Source organism: Perca fluviatilis, chromosome 5 (genome assembly GCF_010015445.1).
Source record: "Perca fluviatilis chromosome 5, GENO_Pfluv_1.0, whole genome shotgun sequence".
Classification (NCBI taxonomy): Eukaryota; Metazoa; Chordata; class Actinopteri; order Perciformes; family Percidae; genus Perca; species Perca fluviatilis.
In genome coordinates, this window is record NC_053116.1 from 4,035,197 (window position 1) to 4,060,351 (window position 25,155).

Genomic DNA, 25,155 nt, shown 5'->3' on the forward strand with positions numbered 1-25,155 from the left:
AAGCGTCTGCTACGGAGCCATAACGTGAGGTACAAGGTAATGGAGCCTTTAATACATTGTTGTGTTTATTTAGAAATAAACAACGGACAAATAGAGTCTTTAAACGCTTCAGATGTAAAGTTATTCGCGGTCAAAGTGGCGCCAAAATGAATGGCAGTCAATGGGATACTAATGGCGGGTGATGGCTTGATGGCAACAAAATGGCTCCATAGAAGCTACGCTTTTTTGGACGCTCGCTTACCCCCCTGCATGGAAAGCCTGTCACATATTCGCCGTGCTACCGCTTCGATGGAGACAACACTTTCCGCCTTAATCACCAGAATGGAGGAGGTCGTGAAGCAGGTGGAATATCTGGAAACGGCCGAGAGAAAATGGCAAGCTAATCTACCAGCTGGAAAGAAAGCGGGAGAGCTGCTATGGTAGATAATAGAAGACATGGAGTCATGTTCGAGACGCAATAGTGTTCGTTTTGTGGGCGTTCCCGTGGGAAAAGAAGAAGAAGAAGGAGATGCAGTAACGTTTTTAGAGGAGCTGTTTCTGGATTTGCTGGAGATAGGAGAACGCGAGATTGAACATGCACACGTCCATACTGGTGAAGGTTTTTAAGCGCCTTGGACAGCGATATGGTGCTGCGTGAGGCGAGAAACAACGGCAAGCTGACCTGGAGAAATAATAACCTAATGCTTTTTCTGGACTACTCCAGAGCTACACAGATGAAGCGTAAGAAAATCAAGGAGTGTAGGGGGAAAAAACTGCATGAGCGAGAAGTGAGATTCAGAGTGCTGTAGCCCGCTAAGCTGAAGATCAATACAATTTTTTTTTATTTGGCTAGTTATTTGTTAGTCTGTTTTTATTTTTGCTTGTCTCCGGGGGGGGGGGGGGGGTTACTTTGCTGTGTTTGTTTTTTGTTTGTAAAACAGAAAAGCTATAAATAAAAACTAGTTTTATATAGGGCTGCACGATTTTTGCCAAAATGATAATCCCAATTATTTTGATCAATATCGAGACGATTATTTACCATGATTATTCATTGATTTTAAGGAAAAGAATATTTGTATTGCACATATGAATGAACAGAGCACTGCTTTCACTTCCATGTTGTGCCACCTTCCTGCTAATGTACACACCTTTGCATAAAAATAAGAAGGGCTGGAATATTCAGGCGTTAGTTCATTGGGTAGGTATTTGATTTTAATTTTGCGATTCAGATATCCGCTAGGCTAATTTATGCAGACTAAACACTGAAACACTGCAGCTCTATGCTGCCCATCTCAGCCGAGAAGGAGGCCGTTGTCTGGCTAAGTCGAGTTCTAACGGAGCCGGGGTCTGTGTTGTTCTACTGTAGCAGCTGGTTTGGTTTCCAGGCTATTAAAGGAACACGCTCACTTATTGGGACTTTAGCTTATTCACTGTATCACCCAGTGTTCAATAAGTCCATACATACCCTTTCTCATCTCTGTGCGTGTCATCACGCTGTCTGAAGCACCCACTGCTAGCCTAGCACAGAACTTGCAGCTACTTGGGCAGAGTGATTATTACTCCAACTCTGAGCAAACTTTAGACAAACTCTCTGCTCCTCACCACGGGGCTTCTCAGGTGCTTCGAGCAAATCACTCCTTCTCCTTCTCGTCCTTATAGAGAGAATATAGTTCCCAGTTTGTATACGGTTAGAAGATGGCTGTGTCTCATGTGACCTTGTTATTTGTACACCATGTGACTATAAAAATCACAACATGTAAATAGGAAAATGTTAGCGTTATTTTGTCACTTATTGGGAGCAGTAGGCTAGATGGAGCCGGTTACCTCCAGGATCTGGGCTAAGCTAGGCTAGCGGTTGGTGCGTCAGACAGAGTTACGACACACACAGAGATGAGAAGGGTATGTATGGACTTATCTAACTCTGGGGGATAAGGTGAATAAGCTATTCACCAAGTCCCAATAAGTCGGCGTGTTCCTTTAACAGTGAACAGCTGTGCGTAGTGCTGCTGCTGGCGCAGCAATGGGTGGCTGAGTCATGCTGTTGGTCTAGGAAGTGCTTGATTTGCTATGCAGCGGAGCACATATTTTAAACATCAATAGGTCGATCATGTTCAACGAATTGTGGGAAAGCCCAAAATCGGGATTGCATTTATATTCGATGAATTGTGCAGCCCTAGTTTTAAAATTCAATTCTGTGTCGCTGTAAAAAAGTCTACAAATGTTAAATTTGACCGGAAACTAGAGGATTAAACATAGACTTAAAGTAATGCTGTGGAAAGACTGCAGGCGTTGCTGACAGGCACGTTGTTTGTTCTGTAGGACGAGTAATGGGAAGAGCTCGGTGATCAATGCCATGCTCTGTGACAAGGTGCTGCCGTCTGGAATAGGACACACCACCAACTGCTTCCTGAGGGTGGAGGGCACCGATGGCAATGAGGCCTTCCTGCTCACGGAAGGCTCCGAGGAGAGGAAGAGCATAAAGGTCAGCAGAAGTCACTGATCACGCAAATAGTTTTGTCTCCAGAACGCCACACCTCCGATCTCAGCGACTCCAATCTGTAGAAGTGGAACGTTGGTCTTTGCTGTGTGTGTGAACCCGTCGGTTGCCGATGTTGTGTGTTTTATTTTAAATTTTTTCCCAGACGGTGAACCAGCTGGCCCACGCGCTCCACCAGGATGAGGATCTGGACGCCGGCAGCTTGGTCTGCGTCATGTGGCCCAAAGCCAAGTGTGCTCTGCTCAGGGATGATCTGGTGTTGGTGGACAGGTCAGACGTTAACACTTTGTAATCAACAAATTAATTTCCATCACCTGTTTGCAGAATAAACTTTAAAACGTAGTTATGTTTGACAATTAATTCAGAGTTAAAATCAATAGTAGTAATATTGAGTGGACATCAAAGTCTTTCCTCATAACATGACTGGAATCCATTGCATTAAAATGTCTTCTAGCACTGAAGTGCAGACCCAGTTGTTCACCTCTTAAGAAATACAATGAAGTGAACACATTAGCATACCTAGCATACATTGAGGCACAGACATCTATGTATATTGTCATAGAACAGTCACAGCATGTTATACCAAGGCTACGGTGGGGACCCTGTATGTAATGGTAGCTATTTAAAGTGGCAAGTGGCCGTAAGTCCGTAAAAAGGGAAATATTTCATTTCCGTTTTGTCTTGCCTAAAAGCCGCCGTGCCATGCTCACTTGCCGAGCACTGCAACTAGAATATTGTACTTCTCTGTTTTCCCCTCCAGCCCGGGGATAGATGTTACCACAGAACTGGACAGCTGGATTGACAAGTTCTGCCTGGATGCTGATGTTTTTGTTCTGGTGGCAAACTCTGAGTCCACACTGATGCAGACGGTGAGACATGAGAGCTGCGTGTGTCTGCCAGCCAGCTCTAGAACTGAGTGAACTGTTGTATGACCAGATAGTGAACTAATCTGTCAAACTGTTGTAGCAAATGTCAACGCAATGCTAATATGATAAATGATGTCTTCCTACAGGAGAAGTCTTTCTTTCACAAGGTCAATGAGCGGCTCTCTAGTCCCAACATTTTCATCCTCAACAACCGCTGGGACGCCTCAGCCTCCGAACCTGAATACATGGAGGAGGTCAGTCGGCTTCACAAAACCTCTACACTAGGGAACGCACACAGAGATTTAAAACACGCAACCGCGTTTAAAATGTCGTATGATGTATGCCTGGCTCTTGTGCCGCCATACACCAGTGGTTTGTGTAGCTTCATGCTGCAGGTAGTGAGAGGGATGTCTACATCGAGTATTTGTTTTGCCCAATCTTGACTCATCATATCGACTATAGGGCAGGCTCGGGGACTACAGCAGGGTCCACGCCGGAGGTGTGATCACCAATGGATTTTTAGGGACATAGTCATTTTGTGGGAGTTATCGTGGTGGGCCATCCCCAGACCCAATCGGAGGGGATCGGTCCACTGCTCAACACGCCATCCAGGGTCGCGAGCCGGTCTCCTGTTGTGTTTGTGTGTATGTATAAACGTACATTCTCTCTCTCTCTCTCTCTCTCTCTCTCTCTCTCTCTCTCTCTCTCTCTCTCTCTCTCTCTACCGGTCGAAAGTTTGGGGTCAATTAGAAATTTCCATTCAACTCCATTATAGACAGAATACTAGCTGAGATAACCATAATTGCAAAAGGGTTCTCCAATGTTTTCTCAGTTAGTCTTTTAAAATGATATCAGATGAGTAAACAGAATGGGCCTTTGGAACATTGGATGAATGGTTGCTGATAATGGGCAATGTAGATATTGCATTAAAGATCAGCCACTTCTTTCTACAACAGTCGACAACCCTTTTGCAATTATGTAAGCACGTGATGTAATCTGAAAACTGCTGCCCTGATTAAAAAACAAAACAATGCAACTGATCTCAGCTGGTATTCTGGCAGTAATGGAAATTTCTAAGTGACTCCAAACTTTTGACTGGTTGTGTATATATATATATATATATATATATATATATACACATACATACAGAAAATACATCCATATTATTTAATAATTTCCCCCAGCACACTCAGCAGCTTTACTACAGACCATGTCAAAGTGTTCATTGGTACCCAGACAGAGCAAAGCCTGCGAAACTGACTAAAGTGTGTGTGGTACAGGTTTAACCTGCTGCTGACGCAGCAGTAGCCTTAGATTAGACAGGTGAACAGCTTAGCTGCTATTACCATTCCCCTCACTCCCATCTGGTCTGCAGGAAGTGACCATAAGATCACCTCCTGCTTCACAGGCCTCTGCACTCCCTGACTAAAATCCTGTATCCTATTTTAAAGCCTTCTCAGTGACCTCCGGTGTTTTCTAGCCATGTTGATACTACAGGTTTTATTTGCCCAGATTTAGAAATATCTGCAGCTGAGACATGACACCACACCCAGTTTCATTGAAATGTGTTCATTCCCAGGTTTTTGAATGAATAGACAGAAAGCAACACACGGAGTACAACATTTCTACATGTTTCCCACAAACAAAAATGTTTGGCAGCTAGGGTTGGGCCAGTGTTAAGTTTTTCAAACCGGTTTGATATTAAGCCAAACACCGGATAGGTATACAGAATTTTTTTTATCACTAGTTGTCGCACGTGGCACAGGTTGCTGATGTAGGCTAGTTTTCCATTTGCCAGATCGGTTAAAATGACAAATACTAGTTTGCATATATCAAACCGGTTTAAGCTTGTATACCGGACCGGCAAAGCTGGAAATCGACCCAGCTCTTAACGCTAGCACCTTGGTGGCTCAGTGGTTCCTATTGTTGTTACAATAATGTTTAATAAAGTGGTGGTGTTGCTGTGTCAGGTCCGCAGGCAGCACATGGACCGCTGCACCAACTTCCTGGTGGATGAGCTGGGTTTGGTGGACCGAGCCCAGGCCAGTGACCGCATCTTCTTCGTCTCTGCCAAGGAAGTCCTTCAGGCTCGTGTGCAGAAGGCTCAAGGAATGCCTGAAGCAGGTAGGGATGCCGCTCACTGTGGATTCTGACAGTGTTTGTACGCTCATTTTTTTTGGGGGGGGGGGGGAGTCATGGGAAATAGTTTCATCGATATTTTAATGCGGTTCAATGAATATCAGTTTTGACTTGTGTAGACAAATGATCACTCAGGTCATTGATGATCACAGGCGTACTAGGCCACAGTAGTATGTCGTCTTGTCTTGAGTGACATCCGTTCCGCATCACCATCTACATATGGACGATACGTACCGTAGCTTTGAAGGAACACACTGAATGTGGACTGTGTGGACAGTTTTCTACAGTATTACATCTTGTTGTCCTGTTTCAGGTGGAGCTCTTGCAGAGGGATTTCAAGCCAGAATGTTTGAGTTTCAGAACTTTGAGAGGCGGTTCGAGGTAAGATGCTCATACCCGTAAGAACTAGGCAGTACGGTTTTAATGGGTCACGAGTTTCAATACCCGGATACGTTTATAGGCAATGCTTACTTCCATAGTTTTATTGGCTATTGATTTTATTTATCACTGTGACTTCCCTAACACTCCAGCATTGATGGAAGGAGGCTAGCAGTTCCCCCCTGCTTCCAGTATTTGTGCTAAGCTAGGCTAAATACCTTCATGGGCCTTTTTCTGTACTAGACACACAGAGATGACTTGGCTAAGATGGCAAACAAGCACATTCTCCCTAAGTGCTCCACTGTTGACTAGTATAAATTAAGCCCTACTTTTATTTGATGACACTTTCTGACTGAGTCACTGTTGTACATTATTCATTGTGTAAAGTAACTAATCCAGATACCAAAAGTTAATTTGAGATTGGACTGGAGTAGTATCCAGTGAGTCATGCAGCCCATCCTTTGTTCTTGAGTTGATTGGATTGTTGGCCTGTCTGCTGCTGTGTGTAGGAGTGTATCTCGCAGTCAGCGGTGAAGACCAAATTTGAGCAGCACACCGTGAGGGCCAAACAGATCTCTGAAGCCCTGCGCCGCATCATGGATTCAGTACACATTGCTGCACAAGAGCAGAGGTGAGTCCGGTATTAAAAGCAGATGGTACAAGTGTACAGAGTGAGACTGTATGTGAACCAAAGACTGGAAACACAGGTATGCTGGGCGGATTGTGCCACTTGAAGGATTACCAGGAGAAGGAGATGGAGCAGTCTACCCTCTTAAAATACCACCGAAGAAGCTGCGCTGTGCTTCTACTCACGCAAACTGAAAATAGTTCTATTAGCCCACAGTAACTATTTAGTTAAAAATTAAAGCTTAGTGTAATACAGTGTGTTTCATGCATGAAAAGTTTGCATTCTTAATGGTTTATTTGTTATATTGATTTTATGTGGTTATTTGGTTATAGAGCTGGGCGATGTGGAGAAAATCAAATATCCCCATATTCTTGACCAAATACCTCCATGTTGATATTTCCACGATATTGTCGGGTTGAGTGTCGGTGCTTTCAAATACAAATGCAAAATATTTTTACAATGAGATTTTAGATAAATAATCATCAGTAATGGGAATATAATGACTAAGTGGGTAAAGGCACATTATGGAACAGCTAAAAACAGTCTGGAAGTTAAGAAAATGATGTCACTTTACTGTAATGCAGCCTGTAAAACCAGGAGACATAACCATATTGCCATAAAATCTAAGACGATATCTAGTCTCATATCACAATATCGATATAATTATAAATATATTGCCCAGCCCTGTTTGGTTATACATTAACACCTAGCAACAATGTAGTTTAATTGTATTTATTTGTGTATAATAATTTAATAAAAGGTTATTTGATATGTTTGCTAACTTTCTGGTGCTAATGTGTAACGTATTAATGTAATGCTAACTCATAATAATATAAAACAGGCTTATAAATTAAAGTATCAGAAAATATTAGTTATCTTATTAAATCAACACTGTTTGTCTGATGCCTTTAAGTCAAATTGAAAATCAATTAAACGGGGGTATCTGCCAAGATACAAAATTTTAAAAAGAACTTCTATTTCAGATTTTATCAGAATCCGCTTAAAGGCCAATTCAGTATAAACACATACAGGGAATGTGACTCAGGTTTTTTGTTGCTCTCAAAGTACATACAAAGTTGTAGATTTTACGCAGAAGTATAAATCACACTTTATCGTGTGCGTGTGTAGGGTCTACTGCCTTGAGACAAAAGACGACCGCCAGGACCGATTGGAATTCATAGACAAGCAGTTGGACTTGTTGACCATGGACTGTAAGGCCAAGATCAAGAAGATCACTGAGGAGGTGGAGAGACAGGTGAACCCAACATGACATCATTACAACCCAGCTGGGCTTTATTTTCTTCCTGAATCTCCGTGATGGTTTGTGCAGTGATGGACTTGTGGAATCTAATTATTCCCTCCGTTAAAATACAAGTCAAGTCTAGTAAAAGAAGAAACTTTTCAAGTTGTAAGTGCCGATTATCCTGGTTCAGTTGGTTCTCCCAGAGGGCAAGTTTTCACCCCTTGCTGTCTGCTCATGTTCAGGTGTCTAATGCCATGTCAGAGGAGATCAGGAAGCTCCATGTGCTGGTGGATGACTTCCACATGGACTTCCACCCATCACCAGTGGTACTCAAGGTCTACAAGAATGTGAGTTTAACGCAGATATTCACTTCTTTGTCCTTAATGTGAGCTTCACAGGGCAGGCTGAAATGGAGCCCAAGCCTTCTATCTATACCTTTTTTGATTTCACGAGTGTGTATACAGCCATACTGTACTTTTTGGAAAGTCTTGTAGACAGATGCCATGTCTGGGTGTCGCATGAGCCAATTGGCCATTAACTGTAGAGTCCACATGGCATACATTTAGTCATTTTCCTATGTCCGTATGGACCTTTGCGCAGACATCCATGTGTAGCTGGAGGCCAAACCTCTTCTCTGTCCCTTAGGCCATGTCTGTTCCACACAGTCCATTTAGTATCTTTAGCGGAGCAGAGGAGCGCTTCACCCACGCTTCTCGGACACGACACGCCTGGTGGAATATCGACCTTTGACTTGAATCGCCGCGATTGCTCGCTGGGGCCATGGCGCCTCCGCAACACAGCGCAGACGCATCCCGTGGAAATGGGGGGGGGTTAGTTAGCACTTCTTTACTAGATATGATCAATATGTCTTTAGTAACAGGCTATGTGCCACAGTCCTTTTTAAAGTAGCGGTTATTAAACCCATATCTAACATTCCTGTTTCTCTAAGCTCTAAGCTGTTTCTCTAAGTGATGGAGTCTCTTTTCATGGGATGTGATGCCCCACCCCCGTCTCTGTTCTCCATATGCCTGCTCTCCAAAAGTGCACTTAACGTTATTACTTTATTACTTAGCCTTCCCCTTTAAAAACCCAAAACTTTAAAATGGAACAAAAATGTCTGTCTCGCAGTGTTAACAGAAGTGTAGTGTAAGTTTAGTTGTGCATTTGCGCTGTGAATCGGATCTGCTCCGAAATGAATGTTTTTTTTTTTTTTGTTTTTTTTTCTTCTCTGTCCGTGCTACACCCTTTCCCCAAGTTTGATAAAAAAATCTGGCCAGTAATCTGCTGACAGACAACAAACATACAGACGCGCTTAAAAGGAGGTAGCTTTTCTTACAAAAATAAAACACTACTTCCACTTTAAAACAATATGTATTTAGTAGTTTGCTTATTAAATCCTTGTGCTTGCAATGTATTCCCCCCAGTGTCAGTTAGTCTGGCTCAGTGGTCAGGCATCAGTAGTTTGGGTGTACATGTGAGGAAACCAAACGGCAGCGTGTGTTTTTCCTTTCTGTTCTAGGAGCTCCACCGGCACATAGAGGAGGGTCTGGGCAAGAACATGTCCGAGAGGTGCTCCACCTCCATCACCAGTTCCCTGCAGGCCACGCACACAGACATGATCGGTAACTCACCTCCTGTTTACACCGGAGACTACTCCATTCACCTGTCTAACACTGACCACAAACATCCCTCTACACTGCACAGGCTGCACGATACTGCAGACTCTACCTACTGTATCATTACATTCACTTGATATCTAAACGTTACCACTCTGCTTTGATCGCTCTCTTTTGTTCGCTGGTGCCGCATCTCCCGTCTCTCTCTCTCTCTCTCTCTCTCTCTCTCTCTCTCTCTCTCTCTCTCTCTCTCTCTCTCTCTCTCTCTCTCTCTCAAAAAAATACATCTGTGTTGCCAAAGCATAAGAACAAACATACATATAACCAACAACAAGGAGTAACTACATCTGATACAATAATACAAGTAAACAGGATAATTATGATGTAAATGCAGATAATAAACAAATTCAGTGCATGTCCCTCAAAGGGCACGTTGAAACAATAACACATATATATATATATATATATATATATATATATAAATAGAAAAACAATAGACAAATTAAAATGATTAATACAATTTTCTTTGAATTTTGCTTTGTATTATGGCAGGAGAAGACCTATTTAGCTGCTAGCCATGCTGTGCTTTTATCTTCCCCTAATAGAAAAGGAAGCTTTTTGTCCTCAGTGTAGGTACTGAAGCCTGGTATATGTTTTTCATATTTGTGGAAATATTTGGTTCTTAAGCCTTCATATTTGGGACATGTACATAGGAAATGTAATTCTGTTTCAATATCCTGGTGGCAGTGTGTACAGACTCGTTCCTCTCGTGGTCTCCACACTTTGTTAATTGTCGACCTCTTTCAATTTCCAGCTCATGGTCACGGACTCTGTATTTTTTTTTTTAATTCGTATTTCTTTTGGATTTTTAGTTTTGAGATATTCGGCCAGTTGGATATCTCTGTTCAGGGATTGGTAACAAAGGAGTTTTTGTTGTATCTTATTTTCATTTTGCCATTGTTCTGTATACTCGTCTTTTATTGAAGATTGTGTCTGTGGCAGCTCTGAGGCTCAGTGTACCTGTCTGTCTATTACTGACCATGTTTAGCTCAGTGTACCTGTGAGCCAGCTGGTCGAGGGGGTGGACATCTGAACACTGCTGGTTGCTCAGGAGAGCTTTGTATGCAATGGAATTTTTATCCGCTTGATTTAAATGCTGCCAAAATTGAATTGACCTTTTTTGGATTTGAATTTTCAGAGGGAATATACCGAGTTCTGCTCTGCATGCATTGTTTGGGGTGTTTGGTGGAACTTTCAGAATCATTTTACGGAATTCCAATTGTAATTTTTCAGTGGAGTTTTATCCCAGTTTTTAAATTCTGGTTTCGAAATCGGGCCCCAAACTTTGCTTCCGTAAAGCATTATTGGTGTTATCAGAAAATTGTAGATTTTTAGCGAAATTCTTGCAGGGATATTTGTTTTTCCAAATTTGCATTTGATTGCATACAAAGCTCTCCGAGCTTGATTACATAGTGTGTTTATGGCCAGGTTGAAACTCCCTGATGCACTAATTTCAATCCCTAAGTAATTATATGAACCCTTTTGTTCTAGTCTGGTGTTGCCCAGAGTGAAATTGTAACTCTGTCTATTTCCCCGAGACCTGGCTCTCCTCTGAAATACCATAACGCTGGTCTTTTTCAGACAGACAGGCTCTGTTGTAAAACCTTCTGACTGTTGGACAAAAAACTCTCTCTCTCTCTCTCTCTCTCTCTCTCTCTCTCTCTCTCTCTCTCTCTCTCTCTCTCTCTCTCTCTCCAGCAGCATCTCCACACCCTCCCCTCTCAGCAGCATCTCCTGTCACTCTCTCTCTCTCTCTCTCCAGCAGCATCTCCCGTCACTCTCTCTCTCTCTTCAGCAGCATCTCCCGTCACTCTCTCTCTCTCTCTTCAGCAGCATCTCCCGTCACTCTCTCTCTCTCCAGCAGCATCTCCCGTCACTCCCTCTCTCTTCGCAGCATCTCCTGTGTCTCTCTCTCTCTCTCTCTCTTCTCTCAGCAGCATCTCGCCTTTCACTCTCTCTCTCTTCAGCAGCATCTCCCGTCACTCTCTCTCTCTTCAGCAACATCTCCCGTCACTCCCTCTCTCTTCAGCAGCATCTCCCGTCACTCTCTCTCTCTTCAGCAGCATCTCCTGTCACTCTCTCTCTCTCTCTCTCTTCAGCAGCATCTCCTGTCAGTCTCTCTCTCTCTTCAGCAGCATCTCCTGTCACGCTCTCTCTCTCTCTCTCTCTTCAGCAGCATCTCCTGTCATGCTCTCTCTCTCTTCAGCAGCATTTCCCGTCACTCTCTCTCTCTTCAGCAGCGTTCCCAGAAGGTTCTCAAACTGTCCCACCGACATGGTAGATGAGCTGGCGCGAAAATATCCAAAACTTTTATTGAAAACTGTCGCAAATTTGCATCCCGGCCGGTGTGAATAATTTTGATGTGAAATATTCGCAGCTGATTATTTCACATTTTTGCGCTGCTTATTCGTCACAACCCTGGTGTGTAACAGCCTTAACTTGGCATTTTTTGGGACCGATTGGTGGGATTGCTGTGGACAAAGTACACACGGCGATACACTGGTAAGAGCCAATGAGGTTTAACCATGTACCCAGCTAATTTAAATGGCTCACGTTACGTATTCTGTCAGAAGTTAACTTCATGTAATATTGTATGTGGCGTTTTCTTTTGCGGGGTGTAAATGTTCCACCAAAACAATTTCTTCCTGAGACTATTTAGCAGAGCGACCTTCCCTGCGTCCGTTGCTTAGCGCCGCCCAAGACTATTGTGATTGGTTTAAAGAAATGCAAACAACCCAGAGAGTTTTTTTTCCCTCCTATCCCAGAATGTATGTGTGGTGTAGCCAGACCTTACTCCACTGCTGCATCCTTTAGTGGCAACATGTATGTAGCGACACAGTTTGTCACTGACTTCTGTGCCTAATTATGACTGAATATATCCTCTTGATTCGTGTGTGTGTGTGTGTGTGTGTGTGTGTGTGTGTGTGTGTGTGTGTGTGTGTGTGTGTGTGTGTGTGTGTGTGTGTGTGTGTGTGTGTGTGTGTGTGTGTGTGTGTGTGTGTGTGTGTGTGTGTGTGTGTGTGTGTGTGTGTAGAGGGTCTGAAGCCTCTGCTTCCCAACCTGGTCAGAGAGCAGGTAGACAAGCTGGTTCCCCGTCAGTGCTTCAGCCTCAGTTATGACCTGGCCTGTGACAAGCTGTGCAGTGACTTTCAGGAGGACATCAGCTTCCACTTCTCTCTGGGCTGGACCATGCTGGTCAACCGCTTCCTGGGCCCTAAGAACACCCGGCGGGCCCTCATTGGCTACAACGACCAGGTAAAACCTTCAAGATCACATCAGTGTCTTTTCCTCGGTCAGCTCCTGTGCTTCTGTGGTGGCCCTTGGCCGCCACATTGATGCTGTTCGTCTCCTTATTTATTATCTTAAAGATAATTTTTTGGGCACTTTACACGCAGCAAAGGGCCGCAGGTTGGAATCATAGCCGCGGCCGCTGCAGCAAGGATTGAGCCTCTGTAAACGCTCAACCAGGTGAGGCGCCGCTGTTTGTCGCTTTTAAAACTAGAACAGCCAGCATTCCATTTTCCTCCCAGAACTGCAGAGTGGGGGATTTTTAGCCTGCATTCACACTGCCTGCAGTCTGTCAGACGGTGCAGCGAATACGCAGGTCTGCCCATTTTGAATGGGGGTAGTGCGCTTAGGCTGCATTGGTGGGGGGTCGAAATGACTGTCTACCTCTAACACTGTTAAAAACACTTTCCGTTTTTTAGCTTTGACAAAGCGCTCGCTCATGTTTTTCCACTCTCCCAGTGTGTATTCTCTGTCTGACCACATATTTAAAGCAGTTTGTCTCCCTGTGGTCTGTATATGAAGCATCATACAGATGGGTTTGGAATTTGGAGCAGTTTGGACAACATTGGATATTGAATATTAATAAACTGTGAATTAAACTAAACGACCGAACAATAAAGGTTGAGGAAAAAATGTTGAGAAAAAAAGGCGCTGCCATAACTCTGACTCTTCCGTGTCGACCCTTCACGGTAAAAGTCCAGCTTAAATTCACTCAGAGCATTTCGCTAAGAGGAAACTCAATAAAAAGGCATTTTTACCCTTCACAATAAAAGCCCAGTGTTACGAGAGCAGTGTAAGTTAGAGCGAGAGTAACGTAGCAGACGAGTGAATGCAGTGTGAGAAAAGGGAGACGAAAACGAGTTGGCAAAGACGTAAAGTGAGCCTACAGTCAACAATAAGCAACGAGCTCCTCAAGACGCGGTGGCTTCATCTGTTGTTTATGCAGTATCGGTAAAGTGAGGGGTGGAAACGTCTCCCTGTACTTACCGACTAGGGTCTGGGAGCCCCAAACAGAAAAGGTCGAACACCAACTTACATTCACTCGGATTATTTTGCTAAAATGAAACTCATTAAAAAGGGAATTTTGCCGACACTAGATATCAAACAAAAGCCAGACGCTATATGGTATTAAGTTGCTTTGAGCTTCTAAACAGACAGAAGATAACCTCATCTCAGAGCTGACGGGCAAAGCGAGCTCTCGGTCTCACTCAGACTCCGTGCTGCTAACTTTTAACACTAATAACATTACCGTCAGCAAAAATACCTCAGCTAATCAAATCCATACCTCAGCGTTAAATGTCAAGCCACTAAGCAGGTTTGGAAATCTAAACCTCTCACAATACCACACTGGATACACTTCCTCGGATGAGCCGTAGAAACTTAGTGTCCGGCGCAACCAGTGATTCAGAGAGGCGCTTTAGTTTTCCAGACACAATTTCCCAGTAATGATAACCTCCAATCAAAACTCCCAGCTCCTGCGTCTCCATTCCACTCACTGCTGCGTCAGCCAGGTGTGTGCGTTTACGCTCCAGTTCTCTGCATGCTTCTTCTCTCGCTACCTTGATGATGAAGGAGCACACTCGAGGTGTTTCTTGTACAACTAGATCTACACTTTTGCCATTTCTGATATTGCTTAATCTTAAAGGTGCCGTAGGTAGGATTGGGAAGGTCCAGGACTTAGCCAAAAAAATTTGAACATCGACAACTTCTCAGTCCCTCCCCCTCTTTCTGCTAAAGCCCCAAACGGTCTCCGAAGCCCCTCCCTCCACAAGGGAGAATGAATGCGTGTGCATGAGCAGTGATTGACACCCCCCCCCCTTTTAGTCTGGCCCGCAGAATAATCATGAATTCACAAAATGTAAAGAGGAAAAAATGTGTTCTCTTATTTATCATTTCAAGCATTTAGAGCAAAAACCCAGCCCCCTGTATTTACATCTCTATTCACATGCCGGGATTCTGTACAGCGATGCCCGAGCTCCACACGCACTGCTGAGCCGAGATGTGTGTGCGTTAAAGGTTAAAACGCACAGCACCTGACTGGGAACGATACAGAGTTACCAACGGCCGCTGGGGCAGATGAACTCATGCTGGTCTCTTTTCTCTAAATAGGCTACAATTAAACCTTCGTGAGTAGAAAGTCAATACTTATCAATGCACTCACCTGTGTAGACCGACATAAACATGTAGAAAGCGATATTTCATGTTTTACGCAAACACAGCTCTACTCTGCAAATAGCAAATTTTTACAAACTAAAACTAAAGCTTTTTAATTTAACTGTTTATCTTAGGTTGCCGGGAATTTTTGACAAATTCTTGTAAACAATTCAATTTTATTTATAGTATCAAATCATAACCGAGTTATCTCGAGACACTTTACAGATAGAGTAGGTCTAGACCACACTCTATAAATGCCAAAACCCCAACAATTACAGTAATTCCCTCAAGAGCAAGCATTAGCAGTGGCTATTGCGACAGTGGCAAGGAAAAACTCCCTTTTTAGGAAGAAACCTCGGCAGACCCAGACTCTTGGTAGGCGGTGTTTGACGCGCCGGTCGGGGGTGTGATGAACAGTGGCAATAATAGTCACATTAAAGATAATGGAACAGTGACTTCGAAGGTCATCGTGGAAGTTCGTGTCATAGCAGGGTAAACTTCACTGTTGGCTGAACAAACAAACTCTCCGCTAGAGCGGACAATCTGGAGCTACTTAATATGCACGTGAATGACGCGATCGTTATGTTCGAGTGATGATGATGATGATGATGGTTGTATTATTTTGCAACAACATCGTTTCATTGCAAATGAGGCATACATGACGAGTGCATAGCCTGCTTATCAGTGCATTCATCATTAAAGCTGGGCTTTTCCACGTCAACTTTTCGCTTCAGCCTCTTTGACAGTGACATGTTTACCTGACAACAGCCTTTCTTTCTGCAAGCATTTTCCACCAATCAGGATGCTGCATACTACAATAATTTTTCCATAATCACAGACTTTAACCATCATTCCTCAGTGAACTGCCTCCTAGTCTTTTTCTAGTTAAAGAGCCAGTTATCATTATGGAGTTTCCATGTTTTTTAGGAGTTCAAATTACTGTGACAGACATCCGTAGTTGGAGGATGAAGGAAGAGCAATCGAGCGCAGATCGATAGGTAGAGTTCAGTGGCGCAGATACACAGGGCTCCTCTTCGGCCAATCAGCACCTACGTTTTGGAGCACAGTACCCACCATGAAACGAGGAAGAAGTGCTTGTCGTAAAATATAATCTACCTGTTCACAATGTTCAAAATGTAATGCCTGGTGTTAGTAGGCCTAGGTTTATTAGTCACATTCTTCCACTTAAGTAAACTTAAAATGAACTATCGCTACTTACCTTAGCCTAGCCTACTGCATGCAAAATGGTGTGACTATCCATATTTGAAAATACATGTTAATTAATTTTAACATTTTAATTGTATTGGTTTACTTTGTACATCAGCAAGCCTGCAATACAATGTGATGTAAGAGCCAGTCCCCTGAGTTTATACAAGATGTTTCCACATTAAAACGCAAAATAGTAAATTATTATTTAAGTCTATTTTTAATCAACTCTAATATCTGATCATTTGTCTCCTTCCTTAGTGTTTATATAAATATTAAAGTTAGTTTTGTTTGTGATTTAAAAGTGTAGCTTTATCATCATGTGTAGTAACAAACAAAACAAAGACTAGGAATATTTATTATAATCAGTTCACAGATCTGAGTCCAAACAGAAACTTCACCCTTCTGAACTAAGAGGTTCTGCTTCAAAGTGAGGTTTAGACGGACTGAAATGTCCAGGCTCACCCCTCCACTATTTATTCATTTATTTCGCATGTAGTTATTTATTTAACAAGACTTAAAATCATGTTTCGTCGTCCACAGTCGGAGTCCCACCAGACTCCCTTTAGGAAACCTGTGATTTAAACTTCAGCAGGCTGTGACAGTCCGCTCCGCTGAGTCCTGGTTCTAGTTCTCCCGGGCTTCCCTTCCCTCCAGCGGGCCCAGCAGTACGGCCTCGGCCTCCAGCTGCGTGGTGTCGGTTTTGGCTCAGATTGCAGGTCCAAGGCGGCATATATATCCTAAAACACATTCTCACCTGTGAACTGTTATCCCTTGCTGTTTGTTTTTTTAATTCTTTCGTTCGAACATCCATTAACAGCACTACTGTCTGGCATCTTTAGTGCTAATCCTGCGCCACTGAACTCTACCTATCGATCTGCGTTTGATTGCTCTTCCTTCATCCTCCAACTACCCGGATGTCTGTCACAGTAATTTGAATCTGAATTGTGAGAACTGAATCTGAATTGTGAGAACTGAATGTGAAGATATATAGAGTTGCATTTTCAGTGAGGATCAAATTTTATTGGACTTCAGTTCTAAACGAATAAATTCAACTTCAAATTATACTATTCAGATTCAGTTTTTCTGTGCAATGATTCAAATTAAACAATACAATTTCAAATTATATGATTCAAATTCAGTTTTTCAATGCAATTATTCAAGTTTAGCAATTAAAATTCAAATATAAATGATTCAAATTCAGTTTCTGGTGGCACATATTCCAGCCCATATACGCAGCCTCAGCACTAACTTATTATTACGTATTGTCATGAAGTAACATTAGTTGTAAAGCAGCTAAAAGGGCTTTTGAAGAAGTTATTTTTAATGTGAGAAAAGGATATATTAAAGTTTAATTCTTTTCTTCATAGAATAGTTTGATTGAATTTGTGCTTATTTAAAAATGGTGTAATGAAGGGATAAATTACTTGAGAAGTTATTTTTCATGATGAAGATTTCTTAGTTTCCCTGCCACATGAAGGGTAACATCAACAGCAGGACCTGGGTATGTGTATGGGCCCAGAACATCCCTCCCTCCCTGAATGTGTGTGTGTGTGTGTGTGTTCCCCCTGTAGGTGCCCAGGCCCCTGGCTCTGACTCCTGTCAGCAGCAGCATGCCTCCGTTCCCCCAGAGCTCCGTCACCCAGGAGGAGCTCATGGTCTCCATGGTGACTGGGCTGGCTTCCCTTACATCTCGTACCTCCATGGGTGTCCTTGTGGTTGGCGGCGTGGTGAGGACACACACACACACACACACACACACACACACACACACAGAAACTGATGAGGAATAAAGGCCTGGGTAAAGAGGACAAAGTGAGATGTGGACTAAGGGGTGTTTTTCCTTTTATGATGCACGTTTGCACATTGCTCATTACATAATGCACATCTTATGCCATTTATTATGAGGACTCCAGACCAGATACATTAAAATTAACTGATCTCTTCATGCTTGGTTGATTTAAAGTCAAATAGCTTTTTGTGCGACCATCATCCGACAGTAATGTTGACGGAGCTGGACCCATGTCACAGCAGCTGAAATATTTGCAGTCAGATTGTGCTTAGATATGAAAGGGAGGAGGGTTGAGCCAGACCAAAAGCTGTGATGGTGTGTGCAGATCTGGAAGGCAGTGGGCTGGCGTCTGATCGCCCTGTCAGTGGGTCTGTACGGACTCCTCTACATCTACGAGCGGCTCACCTGGACCACCAAGGCCAAGGAGAGAGCCTTCAAGAGACAGTTTGTGGACTACGCCAGCGAGAAGCTGCAGCTCATCGTCAGCTACACTGGATCCAACTGCAGCCACCAAGTCCAGCAGTGAGCATGTTAACAGCACACAGGCGTTACTATGCGCCGCGTTGTCAGTGATTTGAAGGAATCTGGTGTTTTCTAACCCTGCTTGTGTCCCTGCTGTTTGTGCCCAGGGAGTTGGCAGGTGTGTTTGCTCAGCTCTGCCAGCAGGTAGACGTCACCCGTCAGAACCTGGAAGACGAGATCACCGACATGAACAGCAAGATGGAGCTGCTGGATAGCCTTCAGAGTAAGGCCAAGCTGCTGCGGTAAGCACGTGACACACTCAGGCAACACATACGCAGCCAGACAGATTGGTGGGGCTAATCAGGAATCACATTCAACAACAAGGTTTTAATTCTCCAGGCTTCCTAACGGTCTGTGATGTGCAGTGCACCATTGTATATATTAGGGGTGCACGATTCAGAAAATGTCACGATTCGATATTGATTTTTAGGCTCAAGATTCGATTCAAAATTGATTTTCGATTCAATGATGCAATTTTCCGGACTGACCTTCATTTGTTAAAGTAATGATGGCAACTCGTTTCTCTTACTTAGCTGATTGGTTCTTGCCATAATATGAATTCTAACAGTTGTCCAATAGGGCTGTCGGCTGTGTATCAACCTGACTTCTGCACAACACAACTGATGGTCCCAACACCATTAATAAGGGAAAAAATTCCACTAATTAACCTGACAAGGCACAGCTGTGAAGTGAAAACCATTTCAGGTGACTACCACATGAAGCTCATTGAGAGAACACCAAGGGTTTGCAGCGCTATCGAAAAAGCAAAGGTTGGCTACTTTGAGGAATCTAAAATATAAGACATGTTTTCAGTTATTTCACACTTTTTTGTTAAGTACATAATTCCATATGTGTTCATTCATAGTTTTTATGCCTTCAGTGAGAATCTACAATGTAAATATGTCATGAAAACGCATTGAATGAGAAGGTGTGTCCAAACTTTTGGTCTATCTATCTATCTATCTATGGAATGCTATGAATCGATTTTTGAATCGGTAGAGCTTGAATTGCGATACGAATGTGAATCGATTTTTTTTTTTTGCAAACCCCTAATATAAATCTCATGTGGAGGGCTCTTTGTGGTAACCACAAGGTTGATTCATATTAGTGATAACTGTGATCTCACAGGTCTATGTCTACAGTATGTCACAATGTCTGAGCTCATCCAATCGGTCTCAGTCAGGTTTTGAGCCATTCCAGATTGTGTGATAAATGCTCGGTGAGTTGCAGTGCTACAATGGAAATATGTAAAATATACAAGAAGAGTCTCGTCATCAACTTGCAGATGGTAGCTGCGGAATTGTTGCGAGCGCCATAAAATGACGTCACCACGGCTGTGGCGAAGGCTCCGCAAGCTGTCGCGGCGTGTGTTCGTGCACCTCTGAATTTTTGTAGCTACGTGGGCTTTCAGTTCAACACGGTCGGCGGGGCAGACAGTCATTTAGATTTGGAGATAAACAGCAGTCACGTTAATGATTAGAGTAAATAAATGTCAGACTGATCTCAAGAAGTGGCGTATGTGTGAAACGCCAATTCGTTTTGTTATCAAGATGCATGCTCGCTTTTTAGCGTGTTTATCAACGCTGTTTGGCCTCCATTGACTAACATTACCTTGTGATAGAGAGTAGTACGAAAGGGCGAAAATCCCCATAGGGAGGTTGGTCGGGGTGGTGGATGGGTCAAACAACACAGGACTTTCACCCAGGAGACCGGGGATCGTATCCCGCGTGTCCCGTTTCCTTCGTCTTCCACGTGTCCCGTTTCCTAAACTCAACCGTTCGCTTCTCCTCTCTTCCTGCTTCTCTTCCCCCCCCCTTTTCTTCTTTTCCCACCCCCCCCCTTTTTCTTTTTTTCACCCCCCCCTCTTTTTTTTTTTCACCCCCCCCCTCCTTTTTTTTTTTTTCCCACCCCCCCTTTTTTTTTTTTTTCACCCCTCCCTTCTTTTTTTTTTCTTCCCCCCCCTTTTTTTTTTTTTCTTACCCCCCCCTTTTCCTTTTCTTTCCCCCTTTTTTCTTTTTCCCCTCCCTTTTTTTTTTTTTTTTTTCTTCCCTCTTTTCTTTTTTTTCTTCCCTCTTCTTTTTTTTTTCTCCCTTTCTTTTTCTTTTCCTTCTTTTTTTTTTTTTTTTTTTTTTTTTTTTTTTTTTTTTTTTTTTTTCTACGACCCTGTTCTTCTTTTCCTAAACCCGACCCTGTTCTTCTTTTCCTAAACCCGACCCTGTTCTTCTTTTCCTAAACCCGACCCTGTTCTTCTTTTCCTAAACCCGACCCTGTTCTTCTTTTCCTAAACCCGACCCCGTTCTTCTTTTCCTAAACCCGACCCGCATGTCACGTTTCCTAAACCCAACCGTAGCTGTAGAGAGCGTAGACATGCACGTGGATATACGGTACTCAAAATGCGTACAGATAACGCGCCACTTGGCTTAAGAAAGTGGGCGTATATGTTTACGCGAAGTCACAATGTCACGTTGATAAATGTAATGTTTGGCGGTAGGTCGGTGTTTATCATGGACGAGGTTTACTACTGTTGCCAGGCAGCCTGCTTTCCTTAATGTCCGGTCTCTTCTTCTCTACTACTTCTTGCTCTTTCACGCATTATCTTTTCTGTACGCCCTCTGGTGTTTCGGAGAATACTGCAACAAACAATGCGTTGAGCGTAAACGTCTCTGTGAGCGCTCCATCTACGGAGGCACGCGCACGGTGTCACGCTCGAGTATACCAGACTCTTTAGGCACAGTTCGGTTCAGAAGCCAACTTTCTGTTTCTTCTAACTCTCTCTGTGATCACTCATTTAAATGTGTAGAGCCAATTACACGGCACGGCTATTGTACTTGTATTTCTAGCCCTGTTCAGACCCCTCTTTACATAAATGTAGAGACTAATATGTGTGTGTGTGTGTGTGTTGTTAGGAACAAGGCGGGCTGGCTGGACAGTGAGCTCAACATGTTCACCCAGCAGTACCTCCACCACAGCAAGTAGAGCACTCAGAGGATTGGCTGAGAGACTGAGAAATACCAGAGGAACATCTGGAACACCTGCCGAACCCCTCCCCCCCCCACCCCCTGTAGATGACACACTTCTGTATTTAGAAGTTAATGAGAGGAAATACTCCAAAATGTTGTGAAGAGAAGACGAGAAAAGAGAAGGGATGGTTTGATGTGAGAGGAAGAGTTACCTGGTGGCTGAGACGGCCATACGTGGACCTGAGCTCCGGTTGGGTGTCCTGTGCTCAGCTGGTGACCTGTCACACAAAACTAAAAAGTGAGTCAGCTATTAGATAGAAGCCACAACATAAAATATTAAATGGAAGAAAAAAAAAAAAAAAAAAAGGTTTAACCAACCCCCTACCATGCCCTCAGTGTATTTCCTGATGCTTGTTCTTATCATTGAGCACTTTGAAGTCCAGTCGTGGTGATATGTCACCAGATGTCTGACGCGTCTCAGCACTGGACATCGTTGGCACTGTCACAAACTCCACACTGGCCTTTTTACATCCGATTCTAGTTAACTCTCGCCACATTGAACGTGTGTAGGTTTTGATTTTGTAAATACATTAGGAACAGCGGACAACGCCATGCTGACGTAAAAAAGGCAGTCTACATGAGGGAATAGAAGGAAGGGGCTTCTGTTAGAAGGATACTGCAACATCAGTTATAACTCCAGCTGTTGTTGTTGTTGTTGTTTTTGGGAAAATGTAGCCCTGTTCAGAGGACAAAGCTGTTGGAAATGATCTTGGTTGTGGTTGGAGGTTGCCACTGAGAAACAACTGTCGTGTTGACCTGCGCTCCTTTTTTGTCAATCAAAGTGACGAGAAGGAGGACCACTCCTCCCTCTCAAAGCTTGGTCCTGTGAGCACTGAGTAGAAGTGTCAACAGCTGTTGATGGTCTCAGAGTGGAGATGGCTGATTATTTAAACTACATATAAACCCCTTGGCCCTATATGTAAAATAGCCTGACGTCTACATTCGTATGTAGTGCATTTGCTTTACTGTTCCTTTAGAGGGTAAACCTACATCTTTGTTTTACAAGGATACTGAAGTTGCTTGGGCTGTGAAGTCATTGAATACATTTTAGAATTTTAAACAACAAAGGAGAAAAATGTAAAATTCCTTTATCCTAACTTTTAAGGGTAAAGAGAAAATAGTGCATTTGTTGGGGGACTGTGTGGATCATGGGACAGTGTGAACAATGGAACTACATGGCACAGAGGAATGAGATGTATCGGGCGTTGGGTATACACACAATACTTAATAGGATACATTCATTTGTCGAAGAAATTTGTTTCATTCACTTTGTATTCCACAACTTTGAAGACTAGAGCCTATGTCAGATGTTATCAGCACGTGTCATCTATTAAAGCCGGAATCTTTGCCCAACCCAGTTTGTTTTGGCCGTCGTTGGGCAAAGATTGCATTTGTTTTTCAAGTGTTCTGAGAGAAAACCAGGACTTGTGTGCCTCCTCTTTGGCTCTCTCTCAGGCTTTAGAAAATCTAGTCTGTGATGGGAGACTTTGGCCAATCGCCGGTCATTTCAGAGAGAGAGCTTTCCTATTTGCAGGTCCCTTCACAACTCTGGGCCCGTCGCATGATGCCCTTAGAGCCCAAAAAGACTTTTTCCCCATCGATATACATGGCGAGAGAAAGGTCGGTTAAGCTGCGGATAGTTTTTTTTTTTTTTTTAACGTCGCAACCCTTGTGAATTGACCCGTTTTACTATCAGAATTTGATCCGATAACATTTGGAAAGTGTAGAAGAGCAGCATGATTAAGTCATCGTATACCCACTCAAATTAGGCGGGGTGCTTCACGCAACTCTCAGAGGAATGAACGGAGCTCCGCCTCCAACGCTGTATCCAATTCTTATTATACTAATACTATTATCTATGCCCACAGCTTTAAATAGCAGATGTCAGCACATAAATGCCAAAGATATGTCTGAGGACAATTAAGGAGCTGTCTCCATTAGACTTTGTCCACCAGAGAGCGGCGGAGTTTATATTTACTCTATAAAATGTCCCACTCAGCAGATATACTCGTCACTGGTCATTATTTAATAACCACAATGAAAGAATTCTCATCACAAATGTTAATGTTCCTGTAATGTGTTTATGTGAAACGATAGCTCTGACTTGGCGGATTATGATATGATGATGATGATGATGATGATGATGATGATGATGATGATGATGATGAGCCTATAAAATCCATTGGTCGGTCTCCGACACCTTTACATTTCATGTCCTCAACCACAAAATGTTTGGATTTTCAAAACGTCCGTGTGGAGTTCAGAGGGGATTTGGTATGTCAGGTGAACTTAAAAACAAACTGCGTGGGTGTGCAACTTCATTTTCAGCTTTCTCTCATTAAACTCGGAATCCTGACTTTTCTCACCATTCACAAATGATCTCCGGCGTCGGAACGACTTTCGTGCGGCCCTAATTGTCTTCCGTACATATTTAATAAAACCGACCCAACTGTTAACATGATTCTGATGTGAGATGGTAGCACTGGCAGTCAGTCTCCTGTGTATCACCACTACTCAGTACTTTTATTTGGGCAGAGGAAGGTTTTTGTCTTGCACTGAATGCATATGTGGCCAGGTCTCTGCCAGCGTCACCGAAGGTTCCACTTAAAAACAAAGAGGTAGGAACTACATATGATGGCGTATGTAAGAGGGGCCAAATCTAGCATCAGCTCCCCTTTTTTTAATGAAATTGTACTCTTGGTTTCTAAAATATGTATATAATGTAATTTATTAATTTGCCTTTCAATTGGAACCAATGGGGAAATTGCTGAAGGAGACAAAACCACACCAGACTGGATGTGCCTGAATTAGTCCAGTATGTAAAAGTTGTGGTCGATTGGGCCATGCTGTCAATGAAAGCCATACACTGCGTGTTGCCAATTGAGCAGGAAGGCTGCCGTGAAGATATGCACTTTATCAGTTTGCTGCTTTTTTTTGGGATTTTTTTCTTTTCTTTGATGAAGTTAGTTTTTCCCCAGAATCCTCTCTACACAACACAAAGTTAGTGGTTTGGCTTCAGGAAGGTGAAAGTACCTAGCATGCAGTGTGGATGTTGTAGTTTGTTCTAATGTTCAAATATGTATGTATGTATGTATGTGAAAAATAAAGGTGACACCATGCAAAAACAGCTATTGATGTCTGTGAACTAGTTTGCGTATATATTACTCAGTAAATACCATGGCAGGCAGTCTGCCGATTGCATTTCATACAGTTTGTGTACAAAGGTAAAATGTGGAGATATTGGCAGTAGAGAAAAGGTGAGACCAGGAGCCCTGCCTACTATCTGAACCAACATGGTGGACAGAGGCTACACAGACCGACCTACTGAGTGCCGGGTTTCGTCGTCCCACTGAGGCTCCTGAAGAATATTTAAGCCTCACCTATTTTGTCCCTGCTGTCATCGTCCCCCCTCCGCCACCACATCTACAGCTCCCTATGGGGGACGTTTCTCAAAAATCTTAAATATCCACGCACCCTGCCCTATGTCAGAAAAATGCATGTCCTTCCAAGCACATTTTATTACCACAGCATTTCCAGAAAGGTTTGGTGTATGTAAGAATTTGGCCAGCAGATGGCAGGATGACATCACTAACATGACATTGTCTCCATTCAAAACTACAACTGACAACCTTTCAGGGCCCTTTCCTCAAATGTTACTTAAGGTTTATTTGTAATTGGAGACATCCCAAAGAAGATAAAAAATTAAATTAAACATAGAAATGGAAGTGACATCTTTAGTTCAAGCTGTTCATTCCTAAACAAATTCA

The 25,155-nt window shown here is 43.1% G+C and overlaps 1 protein-coding gene across 1 annotated transcript in view; it reads left to right on the forward strand.

Annotated features, from left to right (window-relative positions):
* The window catches only part of mfn2 (mitofusin 2), a 29,191-nt gene extending 4,674 nt beyond the window's left edge, over window positions 1-24,517 (forward strand). The window contains exons 4-18 of the mRNA XM_039800188.1: window positions 2,299-2,461; window positions 2,622-2,746; window positions 3,237-3,345; window positions 3,489-3,596; window positions 5,313-5,466; window positions 5,795-5,862; window positions 6,369-6,490; window positions 7,616-7,742; window positions 7,973-8,077; window positions 9,250-9,352; window positions 12,441-12,661; window positions 17,629-17,784; window positions 18,172-18,368; window positions 18,476-18,610; window positions 21,275-24,517. Coding sequence (XP_039656122.1) covers window positions 2,299-2,461; window positions 2,622-2,746; window positions 3,237-3,345; window positions 3,489-3,596; window positions 5,313-5,466; window positions 5,795-5,862; window positions 6,369-6,490; window positions 7,616-7,742; window positions 7,973-8,077; window positions 9,250-9,352; window positions 12,441-12,661; window positions 17,629-17,784; window positions 18,172-18,368; window positions 18,476-18,610; window positions 21,275-21,344 — 1,963 coding nt within the window. The 3' untranslated portion in view covers window positions 21,345-24,517. The remainder of the gene's footprint in view (window positions 1-2,298; window positions 2,462-2,621; window positions 2,747-3,236; window positions 3,346-3,488; window positions 3,597-5,312; window positions 5,467-5,794; window positions 5,863-6,368; window positions 6,491-7,615; window positions 7,743-7,972; window positions 8,078-9,249; window positions 9,353-12,440; window positions 12,662-17,628; window positions 17,785-18,171; window positions 18,369-18,475; window positions 18,611-21,274) is intronic.
* The last annotated feature ends 638 nt before the right edge of the window (window positions 24,518-25,155 follow it).